The 27,306-nt window shown below is 47.7% G+C and overlaps 1 protein-coding gene across 3 annotated transcripts in view; it reads right to left on the bottom strand.

The window, feature by feature from the left end:
* Positions 1–287: 287 nt before the first annotated feature.
* LOC142557468 (monoglyceride lipase-like) overlaps positions 288–27,306 on the bottom strand; it is a 58,251-nt gene continuing 31,232 nt past the window's right edge. Inside the window, exons 2-7 of one of the 3 annotated variants that reach the window (XM_075669343.1) lie at positions 26,683–26,795; positions 20,183–20,319; positions 11,109–11,219; positions 7,234–7,407; positions 2,434–2,565; positions 288–1,221 (exon numbers count right to left, since the gene is read on the bottom strand). In XM_075669343.1, coding sequence (XP_075525458.1) covers positions 1,123–1,221; positions 2,434–2,565; positions 7,234–7,407; positions 11,109–11,219; positions 20,183–20,319; positions 26,683–26,795 — 766 coding nt within the window. In that variant the 3' untranslated portion in view covers positions 288–1,122. Of the gene's footprint in view, positions 1,222–2,433; positions 2,566–7,233; positions 7,408–10,950; positions 11,062–11,108; positions 11,220–20,182; positions 20,320–26,682; positions 26,796–27,306 lie in introns of all 3 variants that reach the window. The other 2 variants (XM_075669342.1, XM_075669344.1) reach the window with 2 other exon arrangements.

Raw genomic sequence — 27,306 nt, 5'->3', positions numbered from 1 at the left:
CTGACTTATACAGCAGTACTTGATGTAGAACACATGTAGTTCGTATGCGGGTTATAGCAAAGCAAAGTTAACTGATGCAAGAAGAATATGAGCAGCATTTATTTGGACCGTTTCAAGAAACCTTCGCTTGTTTGAAAGATCCCGACAAGTGCGCTGGATCTACTACTTTTTTTTTGTACTTGTCAAGAACTTTAGAACTATGCTAAGAGCTCTCTGCTAGTTTGGTTTTTACTAGTGCCGGTCACGTTGAATAAATGTAGGACAAATGAACACAAAATCGAAGATGATTGCAGGAATATATACAGTTTAATTGCATCCGTTTCTGTACAACATGCGTGCTATTTCTTTGTACATTTTCTCTATTGTGGATACAGCCTGAATCGAAAACAAACGGAGTTTGATCACGTGTGTTAGCACCCAAAAATTCAATACTTCAAGGCGGCGTTGGGTGCAGATAAACAGAGTGACGGTGCCGTATCAGATAGTACGCCTTCTTACAACGCTACTGCAATAGACATCGCATTTGCTGGCACTTACAGCAGAGGAATGAACCAAGTAATTTTCTTTATTTCACTCTTACTAGAGGTTCAATTTATTGCCAACAAAGAAAAATTATTACCTTAAAAGGTTTTGTTGCACCTAGAAATAAAATTCACAATGGATTGAGTTGTGCAGTTCCTCTTCGTTGTGTTTGAGGGACCATAGATATCGTAGGTGTGGTAACCGTGAAGGCAAAGCTGTTTGCTTGAAGACCCGACTTCTACTAGCTGGTATTCCATCGGATCTAACTCTGAAGCGTACAAGGCATCAAAACAGTGCATTGCTATCATTTTAGGGACGGTTCTTGCATAATACGTTAAGTTCTACAGCCACACCTTCTAGCTGCCACAAACATCTCCGAAACCCATCCGCTAGGCTTCATCAGTGTTGCGGAGGTTGTGCCTATAGTGGACGTGCTTATAGCGTTTCACGTCCGTCATTCCCTGACGGATTCAAAAAAGATAATACTTCAGAAAGTGAACCCTATTTAGAATGTCATCTGAACATCGCAGCCTTATGCGAGTGCAAGCCTCCGTTTTTATCAGCCGTAGTTATCAAACTTCAGTGATCTTCGATTCACGATTATAACCGAGACGTGTACCAGTCGGCGATATCTTGAAGAACTTGTTGCCCCATTTCGCCAGGTTCAGTGAGAAGGCTGTGGTAGCAATCCTTGTACACCTGTAAGGGAAGAGTGTGTTAGCTTTGATAGAAGCACTTAAGCTTTCTTTTCTAGTAAAGTAAAAAAAATTGTGTTGGGCTTTCCATCTATGCCAGCACACGTAAGACAAATATTAGAGTCCAACCAGCTTTAGTACAGTAACACGGACAGCAAGTATATGTTTATGTATCTGTCGCAGCTTTATTTTTGTTCTCTTTATTGTCCCGTTAAATTATTTTTTGATGTGGAATAGGAAAGAGATAGCCGATGTAATGTCAACTTCAGTCTACAGAAATTGATTTATAACTGAACAGAAGACAAATGAAACGCAGTCATCGTATATGCGGATCCCACTGTGCTGCAGACTAAGTATTCGAGACGTAACCTTACTGTCTAAAAAAAGAATGTTAGAGATTTGGAATTAAAGAGTAAGGAGCACGAGCCGAATTTTAACGTTAAGCCACGAGACTGTGTTCTTCGGCCACATACTGCAGCGGATTCTTACGCAGGCGGGACCGCCGAAATAATTACTTTATTAACGCGCCTTTCGCACGAACACAATTCTGCCAGTGCTAATTTTGACCTGCCATGCTAAATTGCGTGTATCGGTTACATGTTGGTAGACTTTGGACTTTCGCACTCCTTAGGGACAGAGAAAGAGAAGGGTTTGGGGGAGTACAAGAGGTGAAAGGCAGAGAGGTTAACCAGATTACGTGTCTGGTTCGCCGCCCTGCTCAGCGGGGCTGGGGTAAGGGCAGAAAAGATGAGAGAGAGTTAAAGAGAGCAAAGGCAGGGAAGTCAACCAGACGAGCGCCCGGTTTGCTACCCTACACTGGCGTTGAGGGAAAGGGGGAATAGAAAGAAGAAAAGATAAAGGAAATGATGACTGTGTGCATTAAAGCACCGTGACACCGAAGTGGAGTTCCACAGGTGGTGATCTGCGTCGATCACATCTGGGACGACCAAAAGGCCAATGATCGTTGCGCGTAAAATTGGGGCGGTGGCCGCGCTTCGTGAAGAGCTGGATATACAGCCGGGTCACTACGAGATCAATCGAAATGGCTAAGTTTATTCTTCGCCACGCATCGAATGCGCTTAAACCGGGACGACGACGCCCTTACAGCTTCAAACGGCCATTCTCCGACATGCCTTTGTAAATGACGTTTTTTTTTTCTTCATATTCTACACTTCCTTCTAACAGTATTTCTGCATTAATAGCGTGATCATCGTACCTTGAAGCTCTTGTCCTTGCTGGGCGCCTTCTTGAAGAAATCTTCGGAGCCAGCAAGTTCGCAGAGTTTGTCAGCAGAGCCGTGCTGAATGAGGAATGGCGTGTCGACCGAGTCGATTTTAGCCTGGAGGTCCTGCGAAAGAAGAATTTATTCATGTATTTATTTATTTTTTATTTTTTTGCATCCTTGACGGAGTTCAATGACTCCAGGCAATACGCTCCATATAAGAAGGAGGCGAAGAAAAGAGAAGGCAGATGAACGCAGGCATATTGACCCGAAAGGCGTCCCGTTCGCTACCTACGCCAGGACGCCTTAGAACGGCTCAGTTCCGACCACCTGCAGGGGCACATTAACGTGCACCCAAAGCACGTCAAAATACGAACGTTCTTAAGTTCCGCCCACACCGCTATGTGGCACCGGGACGAGGTAACCGAACCCGCGAACTTGAGCTCAGCAACAAAGCGGCCCTGCTAATCACTGTGTCAGGTGACAAAATGTTTCTTCGCCCACCAACGTAGCTGGGTACATTAAGTAATGCTTAGAAAATTCGATTAGTATACGAATGACCCGATTATATTAAGTTATGGCGTTTTACGCGCCAGAACCACGATCTGATTGTAAGACACGCCGTAGTGTGGCACTTTGGAACGTTTTTTAACCGTCTGTGGTTCTTTGCCGTGTACCTTAATCTACGTAGACGAGCGCTTTTTGCATTTCGACCCCCCCCCTGTAATGCAGCCGCCGCGGATGGGATCGAACCCGCTACCTCAAGCTTATCAACACCCCATAGCCACTAAGCTATCGCGGCGGGTAAATGGCCTCATAGTGACTCATTAAAGATCATTTATAGATTGATTGATCATATAAGGCAATGTACTAGTATACCATGCTGAGCTCATATTTGTGCAGCAGACCAAAGCCTTATACTGAATACGGTTGATGAAAATAGCAGGATACTTTAGTCAGCAACCTTGCGCAAACAGTGATGATAAAAAGAAAATACACGCACAAGAGGGGCTCGCAGCTCATATTTAACTACTTTGCATGGGTACTCCGTTAACACAATTCAAGAACACATAAGGCCCTAGCATGACAAAGCGATAGCGTCTTCGTTAATCCAGGAGCCTGGATCAGATTCTCGACTCGCCCAAGCATATAACTCAGTGCACGTCAGCATGTTACTAGAAAATCTGTCGGAGCAGCATAATTGTTCCTGCGTGTAACCGGAGTGCTGAAGAAAAAAAGGAAACGTTTACTCTGACATTCCATGTGACGCTAATGTGTCAATCCTTCATGCACTGTAAAATAATTTGCACCGTTGAAAGTTAATAAGGGTGTAAATTAATATAACTCAGACCCTTAGACCCTATTTGGGTCTAACATTGTAAGTTTGGTTTACACCCCTTATTCATTTTTATGGGTGTCATTGGTATTGCAATATTTGCTGCAATGAAAGCGCGTGCAGTCGGCATATACTGAAACGCAATAACTGACCAGAACGCCCGTTGCGCGTAATAGCATATAACCACGACGTGCAATCGCTCTGCAGCCGGCTTGTAAGCAAGTGTGCGTTTCGGAGTACGACTTTGACTACTGTTACACAAATGCACGAGAACCCGGGAACGGAACGACAATTAGCGTAGTTTCGTAAATGTTCGCGTTTCTATTTAGGCTGATAGTACCTTCTGTTGTTTACGTATAGTTTCGTTTACAATACGGCTATATATCAGCGGTATCACCCAGTGACCTAGCCGGCTAAATTTAGCGGGAAAAAAAAAAGAAAGGCAAGGGCAAGTAGCAGGAGTGACTTTGAACAGAAGCCCACGGCATTGTATGTTTTCCAATCACAATTTAACAAGTCCTGTTTGCCGTAAGCTGCGCAAAAATTGACAAGTTCTAATCTCGAGGCATTGCGCGCCTCTACCTTCCATCTGAAACAGTAAAAGGAGACCTTCTTGTAGGTCGAAACAAAATGCGCCTTTTTTTTTTTTTTTTTTTGCCGTAGTAGACTGATAAGGCACGTGACCGGAAGTTTCTTGGGGCCGCGGACTCTCTGCCTTTATCGCGCACACGCACGGTACGATGCAAAATCTATTGACTACGACTGCACTCGCTTCAACGTCAATGACCTTGAGCGAAGCTGAAGCATAATCACTATAGGCAACGACAGAAGAAGCCGTGCAACCGGCTGAGGCGCACGCTTTTCCGGGTTCTTGCGACCAGCACGTCTTGCGTCAGAGCTAGGTTGCCCAAGACAGAACGATATGCACGCTCAAGCCCCCCCCCCCCCCCCCTCCAAACAGTACTTGCAATCGTTTTCTTGCTCCAGGCCACTATAAAAGCGCAAGCGTCGGAGACGTTAGAGGCACGTTTTGGTACTTACGCAAATCACCATAACTGTTCTCACTTTGCGCAACTTCCTAACGGACGTGATTAGAAGGAAATTTGCTTTAGGATTGACATTTCAAATTGTATAACGGCTGATGAAATTTGTAAATTTTGAAGAGGTTCGTTGCGTTCGAAGGAAAACGATAAAAAAGACCAACTCTAGGGTGTAAATTTTTTTTATTTAGACTATAACTTTTTTTTCTATAATACGTGAAAATCGCAAAATGCGAAAGAAAACCAGTATGAAGTATATTGTCGAGTTTACGAATCTAATTCAGCAATAAAAAAATATCCCAATTCTGTTACCTGCACATCTTGAGCTTTCTAAAGGAGACAAATTAGGTGTATCATGAACTTTTCTGCAAGAGTAGAACTGATTTGCGAGTAGGACTTTTACAAAGCACTCGTATACGCTGTAGCAGCTTCATCTTAGCTATAAATCTCTGGGTCAAGTTTGTTCACTTCAAGTGTTAACAGGTAGTTTGCAGCACTGCGATATCAGTTTTGGGTGCAGAATTACGGATATCTAAACTTGGTGCTTGAATTTCTCTAACTTACTAAATTGTGGCACTCTTTATTTTAAAATATTGGCGCCATAAAAAAACAAGCATTTCGGTTTCCTCCTTTAAGCGCGGCAAATTTCATTCAAATCGGCATTGTGGTTCTTTAGTAAAACCCTTCCTGCGTATAAGACTTTTTTTTTTTCACTTGGGTTGCCACGCGGCATAATGGCATAATGGAGTTAAGTATAAGCATGCAGGCCCGTTTCATAAAGATGCTGTAACAGTGACCTACGATTTATTTCAATAGAAAAGTCTGAGTTCACCCTGAGCTAATGATTCCTCATAACGTACTTGGTTTCATTTACTTTGCTAGAACAGAATTCTTTTAATGGGGTTTTAATAATCTCATAAAACCTCATAATAACCTCATAATCGGATCATGCCAAAAGCATGATCCGATTATGAGGCACGCCATAGTGGGGGACTCCGGAAATTTGGACCACCTAGGGTTCTATAACGTGCCCCTAAATCTAAGTACACGCATGTGTTTCCGCATTTCGCCCCCCTCGAAATGCGGCCGCCATGGCCGGGATTCGATACCGCGACCTCGTGCTCAGCAGCCCAGCACTATAGCCACTAAGCAACCACGGCGGGTAGAACTTAAATTCGGACTGGCTGGTTGGTTGCTGGTTATTCATGACTGTCAAATACCAGCGCGTCAAAAAAAAAAAAGAACGGACGAACGTGTGAGCAGACATACGCAGCGCTGCGTGCTCCATTACTTAGGTAACTGACGAAAACCGAAACAAAGAAAAACGGAAGAATGTGGGTACCGTATCTGAAATTCCTAAAACAAACCTTGGCATATTTGCCCCTGCACTGAATGTCGTTGCACAAGACTTCTACACAGCGAAGATCAAATCAGCTAGGGAACATTTAACTCTTGCACGAGACGACTGCGCCCTCTGGAATGCGGATCGAGCCACATTTACGGAAGAGCTGCAGCAAGTTGCTGTCGGACGATCTCCGAACGGGTGATTCCAGCGCTTTGCGCGGTGTCAGCCAGCCGACGAACTCCGAGGTCATGGAGTCCCTTTCAAGTTCGGGCTATACCCTGCCTGCAGCAGATGTTTGTTTTCTGATGAGCGATGAGAATCCAGCGGTACGTTATACCGAAGGAGGTAAGGGGCCAACGCTGAAGTGAAGGAAAATTTTGGGTGTCTGCTGAAGTTTTAGTACCTGATTATGTGGAACAAAGATGTGGGCATCGTCATGTGAGTACATTGATCCCGCTAGTACTGGATGCAACAACTACTTTGAGGTCCAAGGTTGCGCATATTTTGACCATGGCTCATCCAGGGGTATAGTCCGAGTACAGAACATATGCAGATGATGTCTCCTTTTTATTCAAGAAAATGGAAACAAAGAAACGTATATGGTGAAATTCAGTTAGTAAAAACTACAAAGTTACGAAGCAATAGGTAGATGACGCAACAAGGAGTAATTGCTAAGGCAAGGCACACTAAATGTGTCGGAATGCGGTGCTATCTCTGCACGCTGCAGTGCTGTGGGCACTGTCCTTTCTACGTCTCCTCCGCAGTGTGTCTCACGCTAGAACTCTCAAATTAAATAAAGTTCAATTTACTAACGTTCTGCTAATACCCTAGAATAAACCCACAATCTTTAACCCTTTCCCACGCGTCATCCCTAACGTACTCTCGTTTCACTGCAAATTTAAACTCGGCGTAGTCTTTTCTTTTTTTTTTCAGGACAGCTGTAAAACGTACGCATACTATAACCCTTTCGTGCGCCTCCAGTCGCACTATAAATTTTCGCTTAAAACAGTCGTTATTTCTACACTATTAACGCAGTATTACATGGTGTACGAGAGCAGAGCGAACTCACACACCTGGAGAGCGTTCAGCATGGCCGCGGCCCAACCGACGCGTACGCTGCCGTGGTATCGCAGTGGGTCGTTGGTCATCCAGGCCACCGTTTCCGGGTCCTTGGACACCAGGGACAGGTCCAGGTTGCCGATGGGAAGGGTGGGCACCACTCTACCAAGGATGCGAGCCAGGGTCACCTGGTGTTGGCGTAGCGAGGCGAGAGACTAACGTTAGCAAGAGTCGGATGTGTGGCACACTCATTCGTTCTTCGCAGCAGCTAAGCGTGGCTTTGTAAGTTAATTTCGCTTGCACCTCCTCCAGGCTGTACTGATTCGTCAGCACGCGCTCTCAGAACACGTACCATCGTGGACGAGTTAAATGCGAACCAATCAGAGTTAACCAGAACGCGTCATTTCTTTTCCACTTTGTGGACCTCGCGCATCGGTCATCGTGATTTCGACTTGCACCCGTAGTTTGAGATATTCAACGTTATTTCAACAGATTTTTCAGCCTCATTTCAACAGGCTTTCAACAAGAGAGTAGGATTACGAAATCGATCTCTTGTCGTATTAGTTGTAAGAGGCCGGCGCTCTAAGCTTTATATTTTCCTGTTCGCGATTTCTTGGCCCCCAGTAGTACAATCAATAAAACTGGCTCGACATACGGGGCACACGGGCCCGCATGCATTCATGTTATGGTGATGCAGTAAGTCAAGTGCAGACACGATAAGGTGCTTCATGCTTATGTTAATGACTAGCAACTGTAATCTGTCATGTCTAAAGCCACGGATGCGCCAACGAGGGTGCCCTGCCGACTTACTGAAAGCGAGGTTTGGCACAGGCAGAGAGATATCGAAAACAAACCGACCCTACCATTAAGTACTTCTTTCAGTCGTTCGCTTATTGAATGTCCAATACGGACTATAATTCCGCACGCCCAGCCGACAAAGGCCTCAAACATCTCTTCGAGGGCACCGCTTAAGTAAAGGTTACGCCATCCGCATATGTAAATATCGTCTGCCACTGAACGCTCCAGGAAAACGATCACGCAGCTTTCGTAATGGTTAAGAGTAGTCAGCATTACGCGTTAACGTCGCCTGCCCTGCCATTAACTGGTCTCTTATCACCAGATGTCATCGAACAGCACTTATAGATACGCAATTTAAGGCTTCATTTCGCATGCAGAAGCGACCGCTATACGATTTAACCGATGCCGCAATCAAATCGCCAATGCATTGACCGCTAATGTTTCCGACAGCTAGCGCCGAGGCAGCATGTGTGATATAGTCAACGAAGCTATAAATTATCCTACGTTTCACCTGTCGATCGGTACAAGGGCAGAGAAAAGGATTGATTCACGGGGAAGAGGAGAGCTTGCTGAACAAATGCACCGTGACTGTACAGCGCTCGGCTGACTCCTGAACGTCGGTCAGCAGAGTGGGCAAGGAGGATAATGAACGGAAAGATGAGAGACAGGAAGGAAGTGGGCTCAGAGCTGATATTGCTCTGCTGCGGCATGAGATGCTCTGCGAATGTCTTCGCAATTTTCTATTTGGTGACCGTTTTATTATTGGCAGATGCGTTTTTGACACAACCTTGAGTGAACGGTCCTTAATTAGTCAACTGAGAACGTACGGTCGGCAACAAAAGCTTACGGGACATCGGTTCCACGACAAGCTAATTGCTTCTCTGTTTAGGCATGCGCTTCTAATTTAATGGATCCCTGTATGTGATCGGCCTCTACACATTTAAACTTTGTATTGAAGGTTGTGTGCTGTGGCTTCGCAGGAATTCGCCTTTTCTTTCGCAAACCCCGCCTTCCCCGTAAACCTTTGTGGCCGACCGTACATCTGCACAGGTTTATGGACCGACGCAAAGATAAGTAAGATGGGCCTGGAAATCATTAACAAGACTAAATACGTCGGTTAAATCAACAAAATTCACACACATTGCGGCTTAACGCACGTTCGCACAGAAAAGATTCAGTGCACTTTCATCCGACACAACCATAGTCGGTGACAAATTCAGAACGTAGTGTCAAATACATCGCTTCCCAACTCAAAGAATCTGTATAGATGTGCCAGCCAATTACATTTGCGGATATCCGTGACGTCCCCCAGCAGACGAACTTGTTTAGAGGGATGCTTAAGAGAAACATTGAAGCAGTTTTGACTGATAGCTTCTTTTTTCGAAACTACTTTCGTTAATCGCGCGATAAGTTGCTCACGACTAGAAGAAAAAGGTGAAAGCCAAGCTTGCATTTTTTTTTTTTTTTTGCTAACTTCACCTCGAATTCCCTGCGCCGTACGTAATTTTTTGAAGAATGTTGTCGTACTTTGGTGGCGGTCGCGGGCTCCAGTTCAAGTTCTCAAAACTCTCCCAAGTTCGGTCTGTGGCTCCTCGGAAGTGCTGCACAGTCCCTATTTACCGATAGACAATTACCTATTGGCCCGAGCAAGCGGTGTCAACCTACGTCCGTGACGTCTCGTCAACGTCGACGACGTCGCGGTTGGCTGGTACGGGAAGTTCAAGGCGGCGTCACCACCAGTCCACAATTTGTTGTCACTTTTTAGGATACTCTCACAGCAGAAATAGCTTTTTTTGGCATTGTAGAAGCTTAATTTGCTAATATAGCTCTTTTTCGTTTTATCTTCATTGTCCCTTTAATATCGCTCTCTTTCACTGAACTCTTTCGGAGCTCGGAGGCATACAAGGCTGGTGGGGTGCTGTTTCGTGGGCAGTACTTGCGATGAATTCTGAATAAGTCACCGACACACACGACCGCAAGAAAATAAGGGTGGGGGGGAGCTTTGCCTGTCCTAGCACTGTCCAGCACAAACCTCACTTGTTTCATATGGGTTGCTTACAGTTGCGTTGTTGTCAATATTGAAACACCGGACACACCGAACCGGCGAGATACGCAAGGAGAATAACGCACAGCGCTGGCACAACCGACGAAATTCACAACTTCAACTCGTCGTCGGAATGATAAACTCAAATTCAGCTACTCAGTCGTTTCATGCTTGGTCGTACAAATCGTAGTTTTCAGTACAGACTTATTGTCTCTTCATCTTCCGTGCCTGCCATCATACTCGTCTTAAGTTGGTTCAATCCACAGTTATGGACCGCAAGGCGTTCCGCTGCGTTTTTCGGGCAGAAATATGGCGTCTTATTCCACCAGCCACTGTGGCACCGACCGGGATGGACCAAGGCCAACTTATTCAGGTTGCAGTGTTTCGTGTTAGCTATAGCTTGCAGGACTTCGTATTTCGGTGTCTCCTTACACAAACCCTCGTTCTCCTTAGTTACAGCTCAGAACTGCTTACCAAAGCACCAACAACCGAGCGACGTGCGAATACATCAATCGTCACACGATCTTTCGTGTCTTCTCCAAGGAACGCGAGCTGAATCACCGGCCAAGGGAGCAGTGCATTTAATTTTTTCAACTCCAACGCGGTAGCGTCGTTCACAAACAAGGAAAAAAAGCACAGCGTTTTTAAGTATATATACACTTCAGCACGTCACGCAAGCACCAAACATGCATCGACGGAAGTGTCCCGTCGTTCCAGGTGCTTCACTTTGGACCCTTAAGACGGCACGCATGTTCCCAGCCAGACGGTCAAAAAAAAAACTTTGGATTTCGTCCTGCTTTCGGGTGTCGATCGTTTAGCTGCGATCACCCCGACCACAACCACCACCACCACCACCACCACCAGGACACAGATTCACATGCCGACGCACCTTGAGCCAAGTACCCTGCTCCTTGTCGATGGCTAAGAGCGGTGCCATCATTATGACGCCCGCAATGTCCTTGGGTCTCCTTTCGGCCGCCAGGGCGACTAGTAAGCCTCCCTGTGGAGAGAAGCACATAACGTCTGAACAAAAAGCGGTGTCGTTACCTTGGTCCAGCTGCACTGCACGGGATCCAGCCAGACGGCCGGGGCGTTCAGCACCATGCCGGCGAATTCGTCTGGACGCTCCAGGGCGCTCCTGGCGCACACCGTGCCACCCTTGTGTCGGCGAGTGCGGTTCCAGGGCGCGCCGGGAGATGGCGTTGTTAGTAAGACGGGCACGCAGCGATGGAGAGAGTTAGTAAGACCATGATTAGTCGGGGAGAGGAAGCAGCCTGATGAGCATTAATTATAGAAATCAATAGTGGCGATATATGTTACAGGTGAATCAGCATTCGCAGTCCGGGAGGGCGAGGACTGTCAGTGAAATTCAAAGAATGACGGAAACCCGTCAGGTATAGTAGTGATACACGAGACACCGCGGAGAACGAAGGGAACCGAGGGGTTAGATTTTGTTATTCGTGACCGCACAAAGCCAACAGATATGGAAGCCAAGGAAAGCGTCGGGGAAATTACCTGTGCTTGAAATAGTAATGTAGAAAATAATGAATAAAGGGAAATGGAGGTGGACGAAAAGGTAGCTCGTCACCGCAGGAGCCGAACCCATAACCTTCGCCTTACGCGTGCGTTGCGCTACGAATCGCGCCAAAGTTATCTTTACCGTTCACTTTCATTTCCCTTTTCTTCATGATTTTCTACATTTCACTTTCAACCACAGTTAATTTCCCCGATGCTCTCTTTGGCTCCATTGTCTGCTGTCTTTATGCAGCCATGATATAAAGGGATTCCACGGAATATGGGTTTTCGATAGGGAATTAATAGTTAGTAGGGTCTAGTTTTTCATTTCTATTGAGCAAGGCTCCCGCGTGTGAATCTAAAGGTTAATGCTGCTTACTTTCGTTGCCGGCGTTAGTTTTAAAGTAAAGACGATTGTAGGGTTAACTGCTACAAAGTATAAGACTGTTACTTCTCCATATATCCCCAAATCCGCCCGGCGGACTTATTGACTTGCCGCTCAGGGATGGAACGTAACAGGGGGAAATGAAATCGATGTTGGCAGGCGCCAAAAAAAGAAGCTCAGTTTAGGAAACAAGCTTTAAAGTTAAACTTTTGCTGACAGGTGTGCTCCGAGCATAGAAGACTAACACACGCACAATTTATATATATATATATATATATATATATATATATATATGCCTGAACTCATGACTAGTGACAAAAATACATCGGCGTTATATCTTGCAACATTTTTCGCGCAAATCAGCTCAAAAAAGCACGAGAAAATGCAAAGCAGGTGAGTAAAGCTGAAAATATTTGTAAGCCCGCAGAATTTATAAGAGCAGCGTCTGAGCTTTGACTCGTGATAAAGACAAACGCAATTTTTAAAAAAAGCGCAGAGCTAGACCTGGCGAAAGTCGCGATTATTGAACCTCGCGCCACAGTTTGCAGCACCAACAGAGATACCAAAGAAAGAAAGAAATCATATCGTAACGCCACGTCTGACGACGGTGGGTAACCCGAAGATTCAACAGCGCGAACGAAAAGAACAGCTGACGAAATATGTCGCAAGGAGCCGCACTCGACAGTTTCGATCTGTCACCCACCGTAGCTTAATAACATCTTCGAGTTGGCAGCGGAGAGGGAAGGGCGCACCAAAGGAAGTGGGAGGCGGGAAAAGGAGTTTTGAAGGGGCACACAACCTGTCGTCTGTTTCGAAAACCAAGCAACCTTTCTCGCTTGTTGACGCTTCGCGTATGTTGTTTGTACGCAGAACGCGGTCGGTGTGTGCGTTGTTCCGACAAAAACTGTCATGCCCTCCAGACGACGCGAAGCAGACGAAAAATGACGCGTGAAAGTCTGCTCCGCGACGGGCGTCAAAACGGGATTGGTTTGAAGCTAACAAAAAAATGCCGCCAGCGACCTTCGTCGAGATGTGTGACCTGCGTGGTAAAGTTGCAGAAGCACAAATGCCGAAGGCGCCTCCAGCTAGGAAGCGGCGGAAACAACGCGGACGCCCTCCTGCAAGGTGGTCACCGTTCTTTTCTGCAGACTGCGAACGTTAAACAAGATAGCAAAACCTCGGCAGAACGCCCGTCTCTTTCTGGCATCGCCGTTTTGTTGTGGCCTTCTGACCTGTACGTTTCTTAAAATGCTGTCGTCCTATTGAACCACAATGTGCACTGGAATGACAGCTTCAATATTAAGATGGGTTAAGGTCGCTTGTTCTTAGATTGCTCGGTGTTAAACGCTGCTTGCGCGGTGTGCTGATGGCCCTTGTCGCAATGTTTAGTTTCGTTACTGGAAGCAAGCACTATCCGAGCGAATCGAGCGGATAATTTCTCGTTTTCGTCGTTAGCATTCAAAATGCCGCGGCAAAGAGCTGCGACTGACTGACTGGGCAAAGGAACCGAGGTTTTATTAGAGCCGCTACCTTCCGTTTTCATATTACTCGCAACTGGTCCGCTCTGCACTCGTTTGTGATAGGAAGCAAACAAAGGCGGCAGACACACTTAAGACTGCTTACGTGTGGGAATGCGAAAGCATTGTAGTCGATTTGGCGAAATTTCTTTCGCTTAGATATGCATTCGCGTGTCATCGTGCACGTTGTAAACGTGCATGGCGTTCCATTTGAAACGTGATATAGCGGTGGTTCATCTCATTTTATACACTTATGATGTGGCGTCGAGTGTGTTGTTGTGGTTGTTGTGGCTGTGGTTGGAGTGGTTGACGTTGCGATGGTTGTTGTGGTTGCGATGGTTGTTGTAGTTGCGGTTGTGGTTGTGGCTGGGGTGGTTGAGGTTGCTGCGGTTGCAGTGGTTGCGATGGTTGTCCTGGTTGCAGTGGTTGTTGTGGTTGCGTTGGCTGTTGTGGTTTCCTGTCACGTATGTGGTTCCTACACACTACGGGGGATTGCTCAAGAAATGGATTCGCAGAATGCAGTGGTGCCATTTCTTATCGAAGGATTGTTAGCGCGTGACAGAAGACGATGACCCGCAAATCATTAAAAGTGTCGCGTGAGGTTTTGCATGTAGGTAAGACATGATGTCGGGACATGTAAGACACTGAGAAATTTGACGTCAAATCCGAGCATTTATTGAAGTGTTCTTTTACTCCTTGCGCCGTCGCCCATTTTTTGGTGCTATGTTTCGGTCACGCCGCGGCCGGATTTCTGTGAAATTGGGCATATAACGATTTCGCATTAATAACCGCACCTCTGATTCCGCAATAACAAAAAGTAGCAGGACTGCTTAGTGGTCGACACTGAGTACTGGTACGTCAAGGGGAAACGGATAAGCGACACCACAAGGTGAACAATGGTATGAAAAGTAACTCATTGCAAAAAAAAAAAAAATGAAAGCGCAGGACAAATAGCACTGCTCTCTAGATCTTTTCAGATTGGCTACTGTGTGTCTCATTAACGTTCCAGAGACGGCGCAGTCCAACAGCACAAATCGGCATTGATTTCTATCAAATTCTGGTGCTCCTCCTCTGCAATTCGAAGCCGGACCCAAACAAACAAAAAAAAAGCACACTGACGCACAAAAAATCGCCGCGTCATGCTATTGCTGCTCCTAGACTAAGCGCAGTCAGCAAGAAAATGAACGCAGCCCCCAACGTGGAATTTGCGGAGCTCTTTTGTGCTATTCGAATTGGGTTCGTACTTTTCTTTTTTTTCTTTTTTGGCATCGCTTCATCCAACGCAACGACAACTGAACAGAAATACTAGGCGAAGAAAAAAAAAAGCTCATGTTCCGCTGACGACGCTTTCCGCGCCATTCGATCCTCGTTTTTCTTCATTTCTCGGCACTATAGGCTGCAACCACACGAACCCGCCGCCCTCGCAAACCATCGCCCGCCTGCCCGCCCGCCCACCCACTTGCCAAATTCCGCGAGAACTGCTACGATCGACATAAATCTATACCCGGTTCTCTCGTTACCTCCTTTTTATTTTGCCTTCCGTTTTAGATTTTCAGCGACCCAATTTGATCCCGCTCTTTGATTGCGGCCTCCGTTCGTCATCATACCTGCTCTTTTATTTCATCGTGTCCTGCAAACTTTAATCTTTGTGACGTTCAGTGAGGCGTTCGCGTAACGACTGTACGCCTATACACACCAAGCCATGGATCGTCTCAGCAAACGACAATTCAATCATGGGCGGGATTTCTTTTTTTCGCTAATCTTTTTGAAAGTGGAATTCATCTTTTGTGAACCGTTTGCGCGGTGTAGTCCGTTCTTTGCCGCGGAGAACGAAATGACGGCTAGATGAGCTGTCATTCCAGCGCTATTCGGCGTTATAAATAGCTGTGTGAGAGCGTGTTTTTGAGCTCGTCTCTATCACTTTCTCTCTCTCTCTCTCTCTCTCTCTCTCTCTCTCTCTCTCTCTCTCTCTCTCTCTCTCATTTTTTTTTTTGCGAATCAGGGTTGATAATTGTGTCGGGCCTGATACTTAGAAAGGCGTTTCCATTCTCTGCTAGCATTTTCGCGCTTTTGGACCGCAAACGTTTAACATTCGTGACGATGTCATTATGCACAGGTTCGCTACAGTTCACTGTTCGGTCGCGCTCTTGGGTGCAAGACTACAGCGCGCGAAGGATAGTCAATCGAGTGACCCAGCAGCATAGGGTTCTAAATATTATTCTGTTGTGGTTGTTGTTGCGGTTGTGGTTGTTGTTGCGGTTGTTGTTGCGGTTGTTGTTCAGTCACTCCAGACGTGGTAACTGCGATGCGCGACGTTGGCTCCCTTCGCTGCGCGGAAGCTGCGCCCTCTACAGCGAATTCACTGAACCTGTCGCTGCACATAATTCAAGCCCATGCACTTGAAGAAAAAAAATTGTGCACGTCGTGAATAGCCAGGATTCTTTGCAATGTAAACAAGGTCGCGTACTATTGGGCCCGGTTCGTTTGAACGGACACCTCTACGTCAATTTCATTAACACGTCAGAACTTGGGTAACTCGGCACTTTGCCACAGAAACAGAAGCCAGTGCCGGTTGTCACCTTGCAAAAGTCGTGGAACTTTCACGGGCAATAATATCCCTTAATCACAATCTCATTGTTTTTTTTCTTTTTGCTGGAGTGTTCTTGTTACACTTTCTATGGTGAATGCAGGTGCAGGGCTCATTTCTCGCATGATTATGATCATCCAATAAATATATTTACCACGACTGATGACTCAGTATTAGATGGCGGCTGCTTAGCGGGAATGAGAATCAGAAAAGAGAGGAGGCAGAGAGGTTAACCAGAAGAGCGTCTGGCTGTCCACCCTTCGACGGGGGGAAGGAAAATGGGAAATGGAAGGCCGGGAGACGACGGAGGAAAGAAGTGGTGAATGCGTGTACACCCGCGAGCAAAAGTACACAGACCAAGGTTTTTGTGATAAAACTCATTTTCTGCTCCGTCTGTGAAATTAACGTGACGTTAGAGGCTGCAATCCAAACTTGTCATTACCAATTTTCTAGGGCACTCGTGAGTTTTCGTTTATGCATGTCAACTACTAAGAAATTATGTCTTTTTCGGCGATCCTGTGATCCGTACACTTTTCCTCGCGGGTGTACGTGCACGTAGACTGCGCCAAGACAGTCAAAGACGTTCGCACAAGCCACACCCGCCTTCAAGAAGCACAAAAGAGTATTCACTGGCTTGTTGGCCGGCGACGAGCGATACGTTGTTTGAGTAACAGAACTGCTTGTTGGCCTAGTTGTCTTTAGGCGTCTTCCTTTTGTGTGTGTTTTAACTTGCGGCAAAAAAAAGCATGTTTAAGTAGCACTAGCGCACGGACGGCGCGGCTGATCGCCAAAGTCGTCGCAACGCGTTGCCAAGTGTCCTTGTAAACCAAACAGTGGACAGTGGCCAGATTTTTACTCCGTCAGATGCGGGCCGACGATCTGAACCGACGCTGCTGCGCGGCTCGACAGAGATGGTCACTTCGGGCGTAGATCCCTGGAAATCGCTTAAGGCTCACTCACGCTATAGGGCGACCCGACACCGATTTGGGTCTGCCAACTGTCGGCAACAGCGTTTTTATTTTTTTTAAAGACTTAAGCCTTTAGTGGTATCATGAGTGTCCGGGCGCATTCCGTGGTGGACGCAGGAAAGCGGTGATCACCGGCTAGGGGAGCAAGTAGAGGAGGCGCCATGCATCCCATGCTCTCGGCCGCGGCGGCATCCGTTCGCAGAACAGTCCAGACAACAGCTACAGAGGCATTCATAGATAGGCTTTCGCCTATCGCCGTTTAGCTCAGGAGAGTACCCATAGATGTTTACCTTCGTGTCGGCGCCCCTGTCGCACTGTACACAGACGCCGAAAATGTGCCGACAGTCGGCGGAAAGCTCGGCGTTGGTACAGTGTGACAGAGGCGCCGACACGAAGGTAAAAAAAAAAGTTACCGACGATTACGTTACTTCCTAATGCGAAATTTGAGCGCAGCAAATAAGCTGTTTCACCTTTTCGATAGATTGAGGCAAAGAAATCGAGCAACACATGTATGCGCTATCACAGAATTTTTTTTTATTTTTCACACGTATTCCTTTAACAAAAAGCGGCAATTTCGGCTCGGGCGGTGCACATATACAGATCCGCCGCCACCGATCTGGCTCTCTGATTGCCACCGCACAGGGCGAACGGCAGCGGCAATTTCGGCTCGGGCGGTGCACATATACAGATCCGCCGCCACCGATCTGGCTCTCTGATTGCCACCGCACAGGGCGAACGGCAGCGGCAATTTCGGCTCGGGCGGTGCACATATACAGATCCGCCGCCACCGATCTGGCTCTCTGATTGCCACCGCACAGGGGTTGCATTGGAGGAGGAGCGAAGAAAGGAATTAAGTTCGAGCCGGCGCTTTGACAACCGGAGACTCGCAGGAAGAGGGGGGAGGGGGGCGGCGTGTACACCCAGCGGCAAACGATGGGGGCAGAAGCGCGCGCAGCAAGCGGACAACACGATAAAGGGAGGAGGGAAGAGATAGCAGCGACTGACTGATGCCGCTGACGCCGATAGTGAGTCAACCCCAGCTGCGGAGTTGGTTTCAGGGACAACGCCGCCGATGCCGACACAAACAATATGATACCCTCGCTTCCGCAGCGCTAAGAACCAGGTCTAGCCGTGGGAAGGTGGTCACGTATTCGTCGACGTGCCGGGGCCTACGTGAAATAACCGGCGCGTCGGCAACTGAAGAGCACCCTATCCGCCACACAAGAACAGGGGGGGGGACCCTTTCCTCCTCTTTCTGCATGGCGGCGACGGTGTTCTATGCAGTCACGTTATCTTGACTCTCTAGCGGCGTCAGCGGCATCCAGCGGTATCAGTCGGTCGCTGCTAGCGCTGGGGGGATGAAAGGGGGGCGGAGCTGGTTACGAGGCCGACGACAACGCCGACGACGACGCGAAACCCAGGAACGGACGCCAAAGAGCTGCGCTCTAAAAAAAGAAAAGCGCTGTCGCCGACAGTTGGCAGACTGAAATTGGAGTCGGGTCGGCCTATAGCATAAGTGAGCCTTTGAGGACGATTGTTTCGGCTCTTCGTTGGCCAGGCCTGTCGAGAGCGACTGACTTTTGCCCCCGAGTCCCAGCCACGGCGTAGCTCCGCGCTTCGCAGGTGAGAGAGACGCAAGCGTCGCGGCATCGAATTCGTCACCACAGCATCGCGCGTTGGGTGTTAGTGGGTTACGACACCGCCCTTGTGTCGAGCTGCACTTCGAACGAGCAACCGATTGCGAAGATAAGGTGGGCTGCAGAGGGCGCACTGAAAGAGCTGTAGGCCAGCTCGTTCTGCTCGCTGTTTGCGTGCGACGTTAAAGAGCGGGGAATGAAATGCAACGCAAAGGTAATCGATTACGTCTTTTTATTGATTACTCGATTACTTTAGTTGGTCAGTAATTTACCACCGTAATCGAAGTTATTGTAATCGATTACTCCTTTTTTTTTTCTGTTACGTGTACAAGACTCACAACAACCACGAAAATGGTCGATGTAAGCTTCAAACTGGGATACATAGTGCAAGAATGGCACAGGGACGAAGCAGGAACGCGGGACGAGCGCTCGTCCCGTGTTCCTGCTTCGTCCTTGTGCCATTCTTGAACTTTGAACTTCATTTGTATCTATACAACGTACAGATAGCAGGGGCACAGACAAAAAGCCATAAAATCGGCTTGACCAGGTCTGTGTCCCTTATTGGTTTCTTTGGCATCACGTAGCAATGCGTGCACAAGTACGAGATGAACAGATGTATTGGAAGAACAATAAAAAAATATTAACAATATGTGGATAAATGGGACTAGTTATACAAAGTTACTTCGCACTGCGGCGAAAAAATTGACATGAATGCAGAAATTGTAATTGTCATACAAGTTACGAAAAACAGGAACAGGAAAACAACAAAATGCGGACAACATGAATCACTTTTCATTTACGGGTAACATTCACAGAAATACAAAACTAAATAAGTCACTGTGCAATTACAGCTTAGAATACGTATACATCAGAACAAAATACAAGGAAAAACACTAAGCATTCACGTGAATGCCAATATGAGTGGCAAGTTTGGCCACCTAATTGAAATGATAATAAGTATGGCGATTAATGAAGAGAGTTAAGTAGAGATGGTAGTTCACGGCGCAGCATTTGATTCCCGCAGTTAGTTCTTGAGTGCGGAATATGCCAAGTTTTTTCTGTGACGTGTACTGAAACTGCTTGTATTTAGTGTTAGCCTTGACGAGTGCTAAGTACGCCGGTTTGTATGTATCCAGTCAACACGCCCAAACTTATTCCCTGCTAAAGATATAAGCTTCGCTGGCGCACACACGACGGGCAGCAGCTCGGGAAGATAGTGACGATTTAAGGCAAAGCTGCAGGAACTACATGCGGACGAGGAACGAAGTCCGTGCTCACGATTGTGTAAATATGCTGTGTAACCTGTAAAAAGGAAACTAACTTGAGTTAAAGTAAGGTTAACTTACACATATATGACAGTGACTACGCAAAGAATACGACCGACTGCGGTGTCACCAACGACACAGGTGCAAAACAAATCAACTTTCGCAAGCGAATAGACATTGCAGTACATTTTTTTTTTTAACTTATGCTTTAGGACGAGTCGAAAGGCAAGTTGCCGAATTTACCAACCATGGAATGCCCGAACAGGAAGACTGGCGTGCCCGGGAACTTCTGTTTGACCAAGTCGACGTGTGTCAAGATGTCGTCCACGTAGATGTCGGCCGACTTGACGATGCCTCGTGGACCGTCGCTTTTGCCGTGGCCAACTGCAAACGCACATCGGAGATAATCGCACTCGCTGAAGGTTATCGCTGTCGCGCGGCCATAATTTCTCATTAGCACCGCACGACGACAAGCGTTTCCTGGTAAACGCCCTTGGATGGATAACATCTGGGCAATGTCGCACAAAGCGGCTCTGCAACGTCACCGAGGTATACGGTGGCTCTTACAGAACCACGCGAACCGCTAAGACGGGCGGTGTATTAATTACCCCGATGCAAATTAACCGCGTTGCGAAGTCTAACCACAAGAGCTATCTACTACGACATCTTTTACGCTTGACATGCGCCGTCGCCAATAAGGAAGTTAATTTGCGCATTCGAAACCGCACAGCACCTCACTCGGCCGACGTATCATGCAGAGATGCTGGAAAGATTCAGTAAGTGCGTGTACGCTAATACATCTCCCGTATACTGAAGTACGCTGTGACTTTCCTCTGTCGTTTAAGATTTCGTAGAACTTATCGATGTTGAAATAACTCAAGAAACGCCAGATTGAAAAAAAAAAACATCAGCTCAAATGCGCGCCGTGCTTGCGCCACTTAAACGGTTATGCGTCGTTTACTTCTAATCCTTCGCGTCACCTACACGCTGTTAGATTTTTTTTTTCTTGCCCTTTATTCAAAGTCGACATGCCTGCTTGCGTATCGCCGGGCTAGTTATTCGTCAGTAGCTCTTTACTACAGCGATGTAAGAATTGTCGTGATTTACTGTTTTCTCACGACCGCCCTAATTTCACTTGTATCTTTTTTTTTTTTTTTTGCAGCACAAGCTGTGATTGCTTGCAACACACAACGATTTTCATTATGTGGAAGCCTGGAAAGATTTAAACATACGCCTTAACCCAAGGCGTACGCCTGCTTGTGTAAGAGTTCGCGATACCGAATGCCATTCGACGGTGGCAAAGACAACTCCCACGCCGATGCTGTTCTGGGCGCCGAATGTCAAAATTTGCCTCTCGAATTCATCAAATACCTTTCATTACACGGAGCTTCTCGTGTCTCGGTTCCGTAAATCGCTCGGACACGCGGTGAATTACCTTTTATAGCTTACGTCATCGACCGATCGAGGCAAGACACCGCACATTGTAACATCTTCGCCAGCCTATATTTGGTAATCTGCATGTACAGTCGCGATCAATTTGAAGGTGATCGCGCGAGCATCGACTGACGGGCCTTCCAAGCAGCATAGCGGCCGATTTCGCAACTGCGAAGATAAAAATTGCGCTGCCTTCTTCCCCTATTATGCTCTTCCAGGCTGCAACCATCACCCCCAAGACCAACTCGCCACATTTTGTGTTTGTTTCCCTTTCATAGCAATGATCTGTCTGCGTCGCTTCCTCATGCATATCTCGGCTAACAATGACGCCTCTGTGCAAAAGCTCATAACGCAATCGAAATGAATTCGCAGGTTATGCCATGAACGGTGACGGGAGTGACAGCTTTTCAGGGAACACTAAAAGGGAGAGAGGGGAGCTATCTGACGTTTCCCTCTCGACCGACGGTGATGACGTAACGTGGCGCTGCTCCTAGTTTTGCTCGCCGCTCGAGCGATCACCTTCAAATTGATCGCGACTGTACGCGTTGGTCCTCATGGCAATCACTTCTAAGTAAAGGACGACCTACTTCTGCCGTGTAAGTCCGTGCTTGACACAGAACCGGAGATGTCGCACGCCCAACCGCGGGAAGACAAAGCTGGCACCATCAATTAAAGGCATGTTCTGCGAGACCAATGAAGTATGCACAAAGAAGCTTCGCTTCGCGTTTCGTTTTCAGCGACAAGCTATGCATGAAAAAAAAAAAGCGAGCACCAGCGTATCGCGAAGACAAACATTTCAGAGGTTGTATAACAACTTTACAAGAATGCGAAAGTGGTTTCTCTCGGGATCAGCACTGAACAGCGCCGATACCGGTGGTTGTCTGCAGCGTGAACTTAAGCTTACTTGAGAACAATTGATGAATTAATAATTAGTCCATTGTTCTCAAGTAAGCTTAGGATCACGTTGTAAATAAGCACTGGTATCGGTGCGGTTGAGTACTCCGCTTTATTACAAGCCATGCACTTTTAACTGTTATCGGTTGTATGGGATAAAGCAGGAAATTCGCGGACTTCAGATTTTTTTAAAAAATTAAATTATGGGGTTTTACGTGCCAAAACCACTTTCTCATTGTGAGGCACGCCGTAGTGGGGGACTCCGGAAATTTCGACCACCTGGGGTTCTTTGACGTGCGCCTAAACCCAAGTACACGGGTGTTTTCGCATTTCGCCCCCATCGAAATGCGGCCGCCGTGGCCGGGATTCGATCCCGCGACCTCGTGCTCAGCAGCCTAACACCATAGCCACTGAGCAACCACGGCGGGTACGGACTTCAGATGGAGTCGCTATAGCGCAAGAGGGGAGTAAGCGGGGCTCGCTTGTCTAGGCATTTGTCCTACAGTAAAAATGAGGAGGAGGAGGAGGAGGAGGAGGAGGAGGAGGAGGAGGAGGATGCGTTGTAACCAACCACACCAGTTTAAATTACGAACATCAAGCTAGGCTAGGTGGCTTGTTTTCATTCTTTCCCTGTTTGACAACGTAACACAGCCCGGAAGTCACTGCGGCATCGTCAAGTAAATGAACCACTAGCCAAGTATCGATAGTATCGATAGGAGCCGAGAATGGATTGCGCCGTTGCCTTTTCCTCGACTCCGCGTATTATAGTCTCAGCCGCTCAGGTCATTCTCGGAAGCAAAAGATCCTGGCACTTCGGCCGAAGAAGGCCTGCGGGCGCAAAGACGCTGCTGATGCTCTTGCTGAAAGCAACCATAGCTGTACAAGTGCTTGCGACCACACCTGAGTGAGCATCGACTAGTGGGTGTGCGTGGGACCTTACATGCCCCGAAACATCTAAAAAAAAAAAACGAATACCTTTCTTTTTCTCCAAATGCACGTTTCATTTGTATTTAACTTTTGCCTCGCCACACGAGCTGCCGTAGTAGTAAGATAACTGGGGTGGGCGATACAGAGCGTGCACGCTGGATTAGCTAACGCAAACGAAGGCTGTCGAAAATAGATGAAACCGAACGGCCCCACTACGCAGTGTGGCTCGCCGGCCGCCACTCTAGTGTTTTGAACGACGTCTGTAGGAGAGCACGAGTGACAGATAGAGAGAGGAAAGAACTATAAAATCAAGAGGAACCGCAAGGTCCTTCTACACGAACGACAGGCTTCAGTCCTTACGACAGTACGCCTGGGCACCAGTACATAGTATAATCTAACTGGCGACCCTTTTCTTTTTTTCTCTACTTCCCATCTTCTGAGAGTCTCCGCGTCCACAAGTGCTCAGCGAAGTCACGTGACATCGGAGAGTCGCAGCTCTACTTTTAACGCGCTCGCTACGCACTAGTGCACACCAAGGAGTGTTGTAAAACCTCCTCGGTGCACACAGCGTTACGATGTGGCGGAATAGATGAAGCGTTTCTTTTTTTTTTTTTTTTCGCTTTCAGCGGTTTTGAAACGGCCAATTTCGCCATGCAGATTATTGTTGATGTGTCTGTCACCCGTTTTAGGATCAACATTGAACGTCTTGACAACTTGTTATGGGAGATCGCGATATGACGAATAAGCCAATGGCGATATTCCAGCCCCAAACAACAAGCTTTTATTCTTCAGTCACTCCGGAATTTATCATCGCAGAGTAAGAGCAGCCGCACTGCCACTATTCTCCGCCTAGTTCAGCACGCTTTTAACGATGAAGTCGGGTACAGCGCTGGCTTCACCTCCGCTGGTAAAAATCTGCGGGAGTTGCCACTCCAGAATTTTTTTGTAAAACCTCCTTGGTGCACACCGACTGCGTAAATATTTTCATCAACGTCTCTGGATGAAAGTATAGCACAAGAGAGCTGCAGGTATAAGAAGAGCAGCATTCCGGGCAAGTTGGTAATCCATTGCTTAAATGATATTGCGCGACATAAAAACGACACGGACGTGAAAGAAGACGACACACCAAGCGCAATGGTGTGTCGTCTTCTTTCACGTCCGTGTCGTTTATATGTCGCGCAATATCATTTAAGCAAGGTATAAGAAATGTCGGAGAGATAGCAGGCCATGGCCGAGAGGACCAACAAGAGGGGGGGAGGGGGGAGGTGTCACGAGTTGTGGCGTCTCGCTCCCGCACGATCACCCGAGTGGACACGGTTTCGAGAGAGCGACTGCGTCAGGACCTCCTCGCGCGCCTCACCGGCGAGTGCACAGGGCATCGTAAAAACGCTACGCGGAAACGGAGTCACGTGGTGAAAAGCATACAGCGTCCATCTTCAACAGCGGTCACCGCAAAGCCTTGCACCGGTGTGTAATAAAATGACCCACGTGCGGCTCGATCCGCTGGCGCAGTTCCAGGCACCGGCAACGGGAAGAAGCTCGCCCCTGTTGTTTCCTCCTCACGGCGGTTTCGCCGCTTCGGTTGCCGACAGCGTCGGCGCGTGTCTGCGATCATGTTGATTACGCGGCATGCAAATTGCCGACGAAGGATAACGCGCCGCAGGGCCTCGTCGTGTCTGGAGTGTCACGCCCTTGGCGTAACACCACAAGCCACTGTGAGAGCATGTGACGCGTACTATATGCCACCAAAAGAAAAAAGAAGAGGACAGGTAAGAGGGAGTTAGGGGGGGGGGGGGGGGAGTAACGAACATGCGTAAGTGTACCTCTCCTACTTTTGTGTAAGGCATATCGCACGCGCTTCAGCCTACCGTGCACATCCAAGCATTTCGACAAATATTTTTTTTTCTTTCTCTTACGCCCATTCCTCGCCTGTGTTGTGATGTCAAGATACTATCAACTGCATGATGGTCCAGATTGAAGACGACGACAACAACAACAACTCCGGGTTGTTGGAATCGATGCTATATTAATTAGCGCTGCATTTTGCTTGACTGTAAACGCCGGGTATCTTTTTGCGTTTGTCTCGGCGTTTCAAGAAAAACGCTTTCAGTGGTTGCACAACTAAGATGTCCATCGGTTCCACATTATCCTGGGCCTGTCGCTCACAATAGGCCCATGGCGCCCCGCGCAATTCCATGGCATGGCATATCATCAGCAGCAGCAGCAGAAACAGCAGCTGCCTATTTGAATGCAGGACGAAGGTCCCTCCCATCGATCACCAATTACCATTGTTTAAGGGCGCACGGCATACATGCATCCTTAAAAGCGACCGGGCTCGGATTAATTCCTCTAATATCAAGAAGTTCTTCCGACGAGAGGTGTTCGTAGATAGGTACCTATTTGAATCACTAGACACGATCACCCCTCTCGGCTGCCGTCACGGCTAGGACGGGTAAACGTATACCCGGCGTGCAGGATGTGGGGATTGCAGGGCACGCGAGCCCAGAAGTGCCCCGCTAGGCTAGTTTCCGCGAGAAACTTAAGAGGCTGGAGCACGTACGGCCTTTCATCGCTCCTGTTGATCCGCTAACCGGTGCGTGAAAATGTATTCCTGTCGCCTCGCACCGCCGCACTGAATCCCCAAGTCGCGCCACCAATAAATACGTGCCTGCTTTCGCGGCTCGCGACATTTGCATGGGCGTCCATTAGCGTAGTCACGATTAGGGAATACACAGTGCACGTATGCCGCCAGATGAAAGCAGAACCGTGAAAAGGCTTGCTTAGTTTAGGTCAGAGGGCAATAGCAATTGTACAGCGTTGAGCCGATAATGTGGCTAGTCGCGCACTGCGGTCCCTAGTGGAAACGTTACTCTGCGTGTATGCACTGCTCAATAGTGGACGAGGAGATTCGAACGAAGCTAACCGGATATATAGCTCGCTCTCGGCGGCGAATTCCCGAGGCCACGATTCACTTTTTCTTTGTGGCGTTCATGTTTCCTTGGGGAAGGGGGGGCAGGGCGGGAGATTAAAAGCAACGCCGGTATCTTTGCGACTTGTATCTCATCAGTTCACCAGGACGTCGTTTTGGCAACAAGTTTAGGGTGAGCGCCCTGTTTTTGCACAAGGAGACCCTGTGTGGGGTACACGTCACTGAATAGTCGGGGCATGTCTTGCCAAAGACCGTGAACGTCGGTCCTTCCGATGATAATCGAGCGACACGGGCATTGGGCCTCGAAAATACTGACAAACTTTTATATATTTGTCACAAAGCCGCCTGTGAATTTTGCTTATAGACAGATGGACAGACACACAGAGAAATACACACAGAGACAGAGACGCAGACAGAGAAGCAGCCAGAGACAGAGTACCGGCTCTGACCACGTCCCTGTACTCAGTGTACACTGAGGACAGATCTGGATGTCTTGCGAAAATCGCGTACGCCTGCGATGGTTAATTACTGCTTTAACGAGGCGGCGACGGGACTGAGCGTACCGTGGTCGTGAGCGAACACATAGCATCCCAGCTCGACGAGCCTCCTGGCCAGTGAGTCGTAGCAGGGGACGTGGCAGTGCTCGGCGTAGCCGTGGGCCAGGAACACCAGCGCCCTGCAACGGTGGCATACGTAAAGAGGGTGGGTGAGAACCTACAATCGACATTCTCGTGACATATCAACGATGAAACAAGGTTAAATCGGTGGAGTTTAACCCCACAAAGCCCGAACGCCGTTCCACACACAGGCCGTTGATAGTGCAATCGTACCCCTCCACCCACCCACCGCCACACACACACAAGAGAATGAAAGAAAAACGCTACGTTATTTGAGTTCAAGAACGTCAGTATAGTAATTAACTAATGATTGGTTTTCTGAGCGATCGACTGATTTTTCGCTCCAGCATGCCAGAAACATTATTGTGGACTTTGCGTTACGTTTCCCGCTCTGAAATGTACATTTTAAGGTATCAAAATCAAAAGTAATGTGCTTTGTCTTCTTGAGGTCAAGGTTCCGGCACTGCATGGTGCTTTGTGAAGGACGTCATAGTGGAGGCCGTGGCGATAACCTTGACCACCTGGCGTTTTTCTAACCTGCACATGTACAGCCGCCCTGATTTTTAATAA

Source organism: Dermacentor variabilis, chromosome 9 (genome assembly GCF_050947875.1).
Source record: "Dermacentor variabilis isolate Ectoservices chromosome 9, ASM5094787v1, whole genome shotgun sequence".
Classification (NCBI taxonomy): Eukaryota; Metazoa; Arthropoda; class Arachnida; order Ixodida; family Ixodidae; genus Dermacentor; species Dermacentor variabilis.
This window is presented reverse-complemented; position numbering and strand designations above follow the sequence as displayed.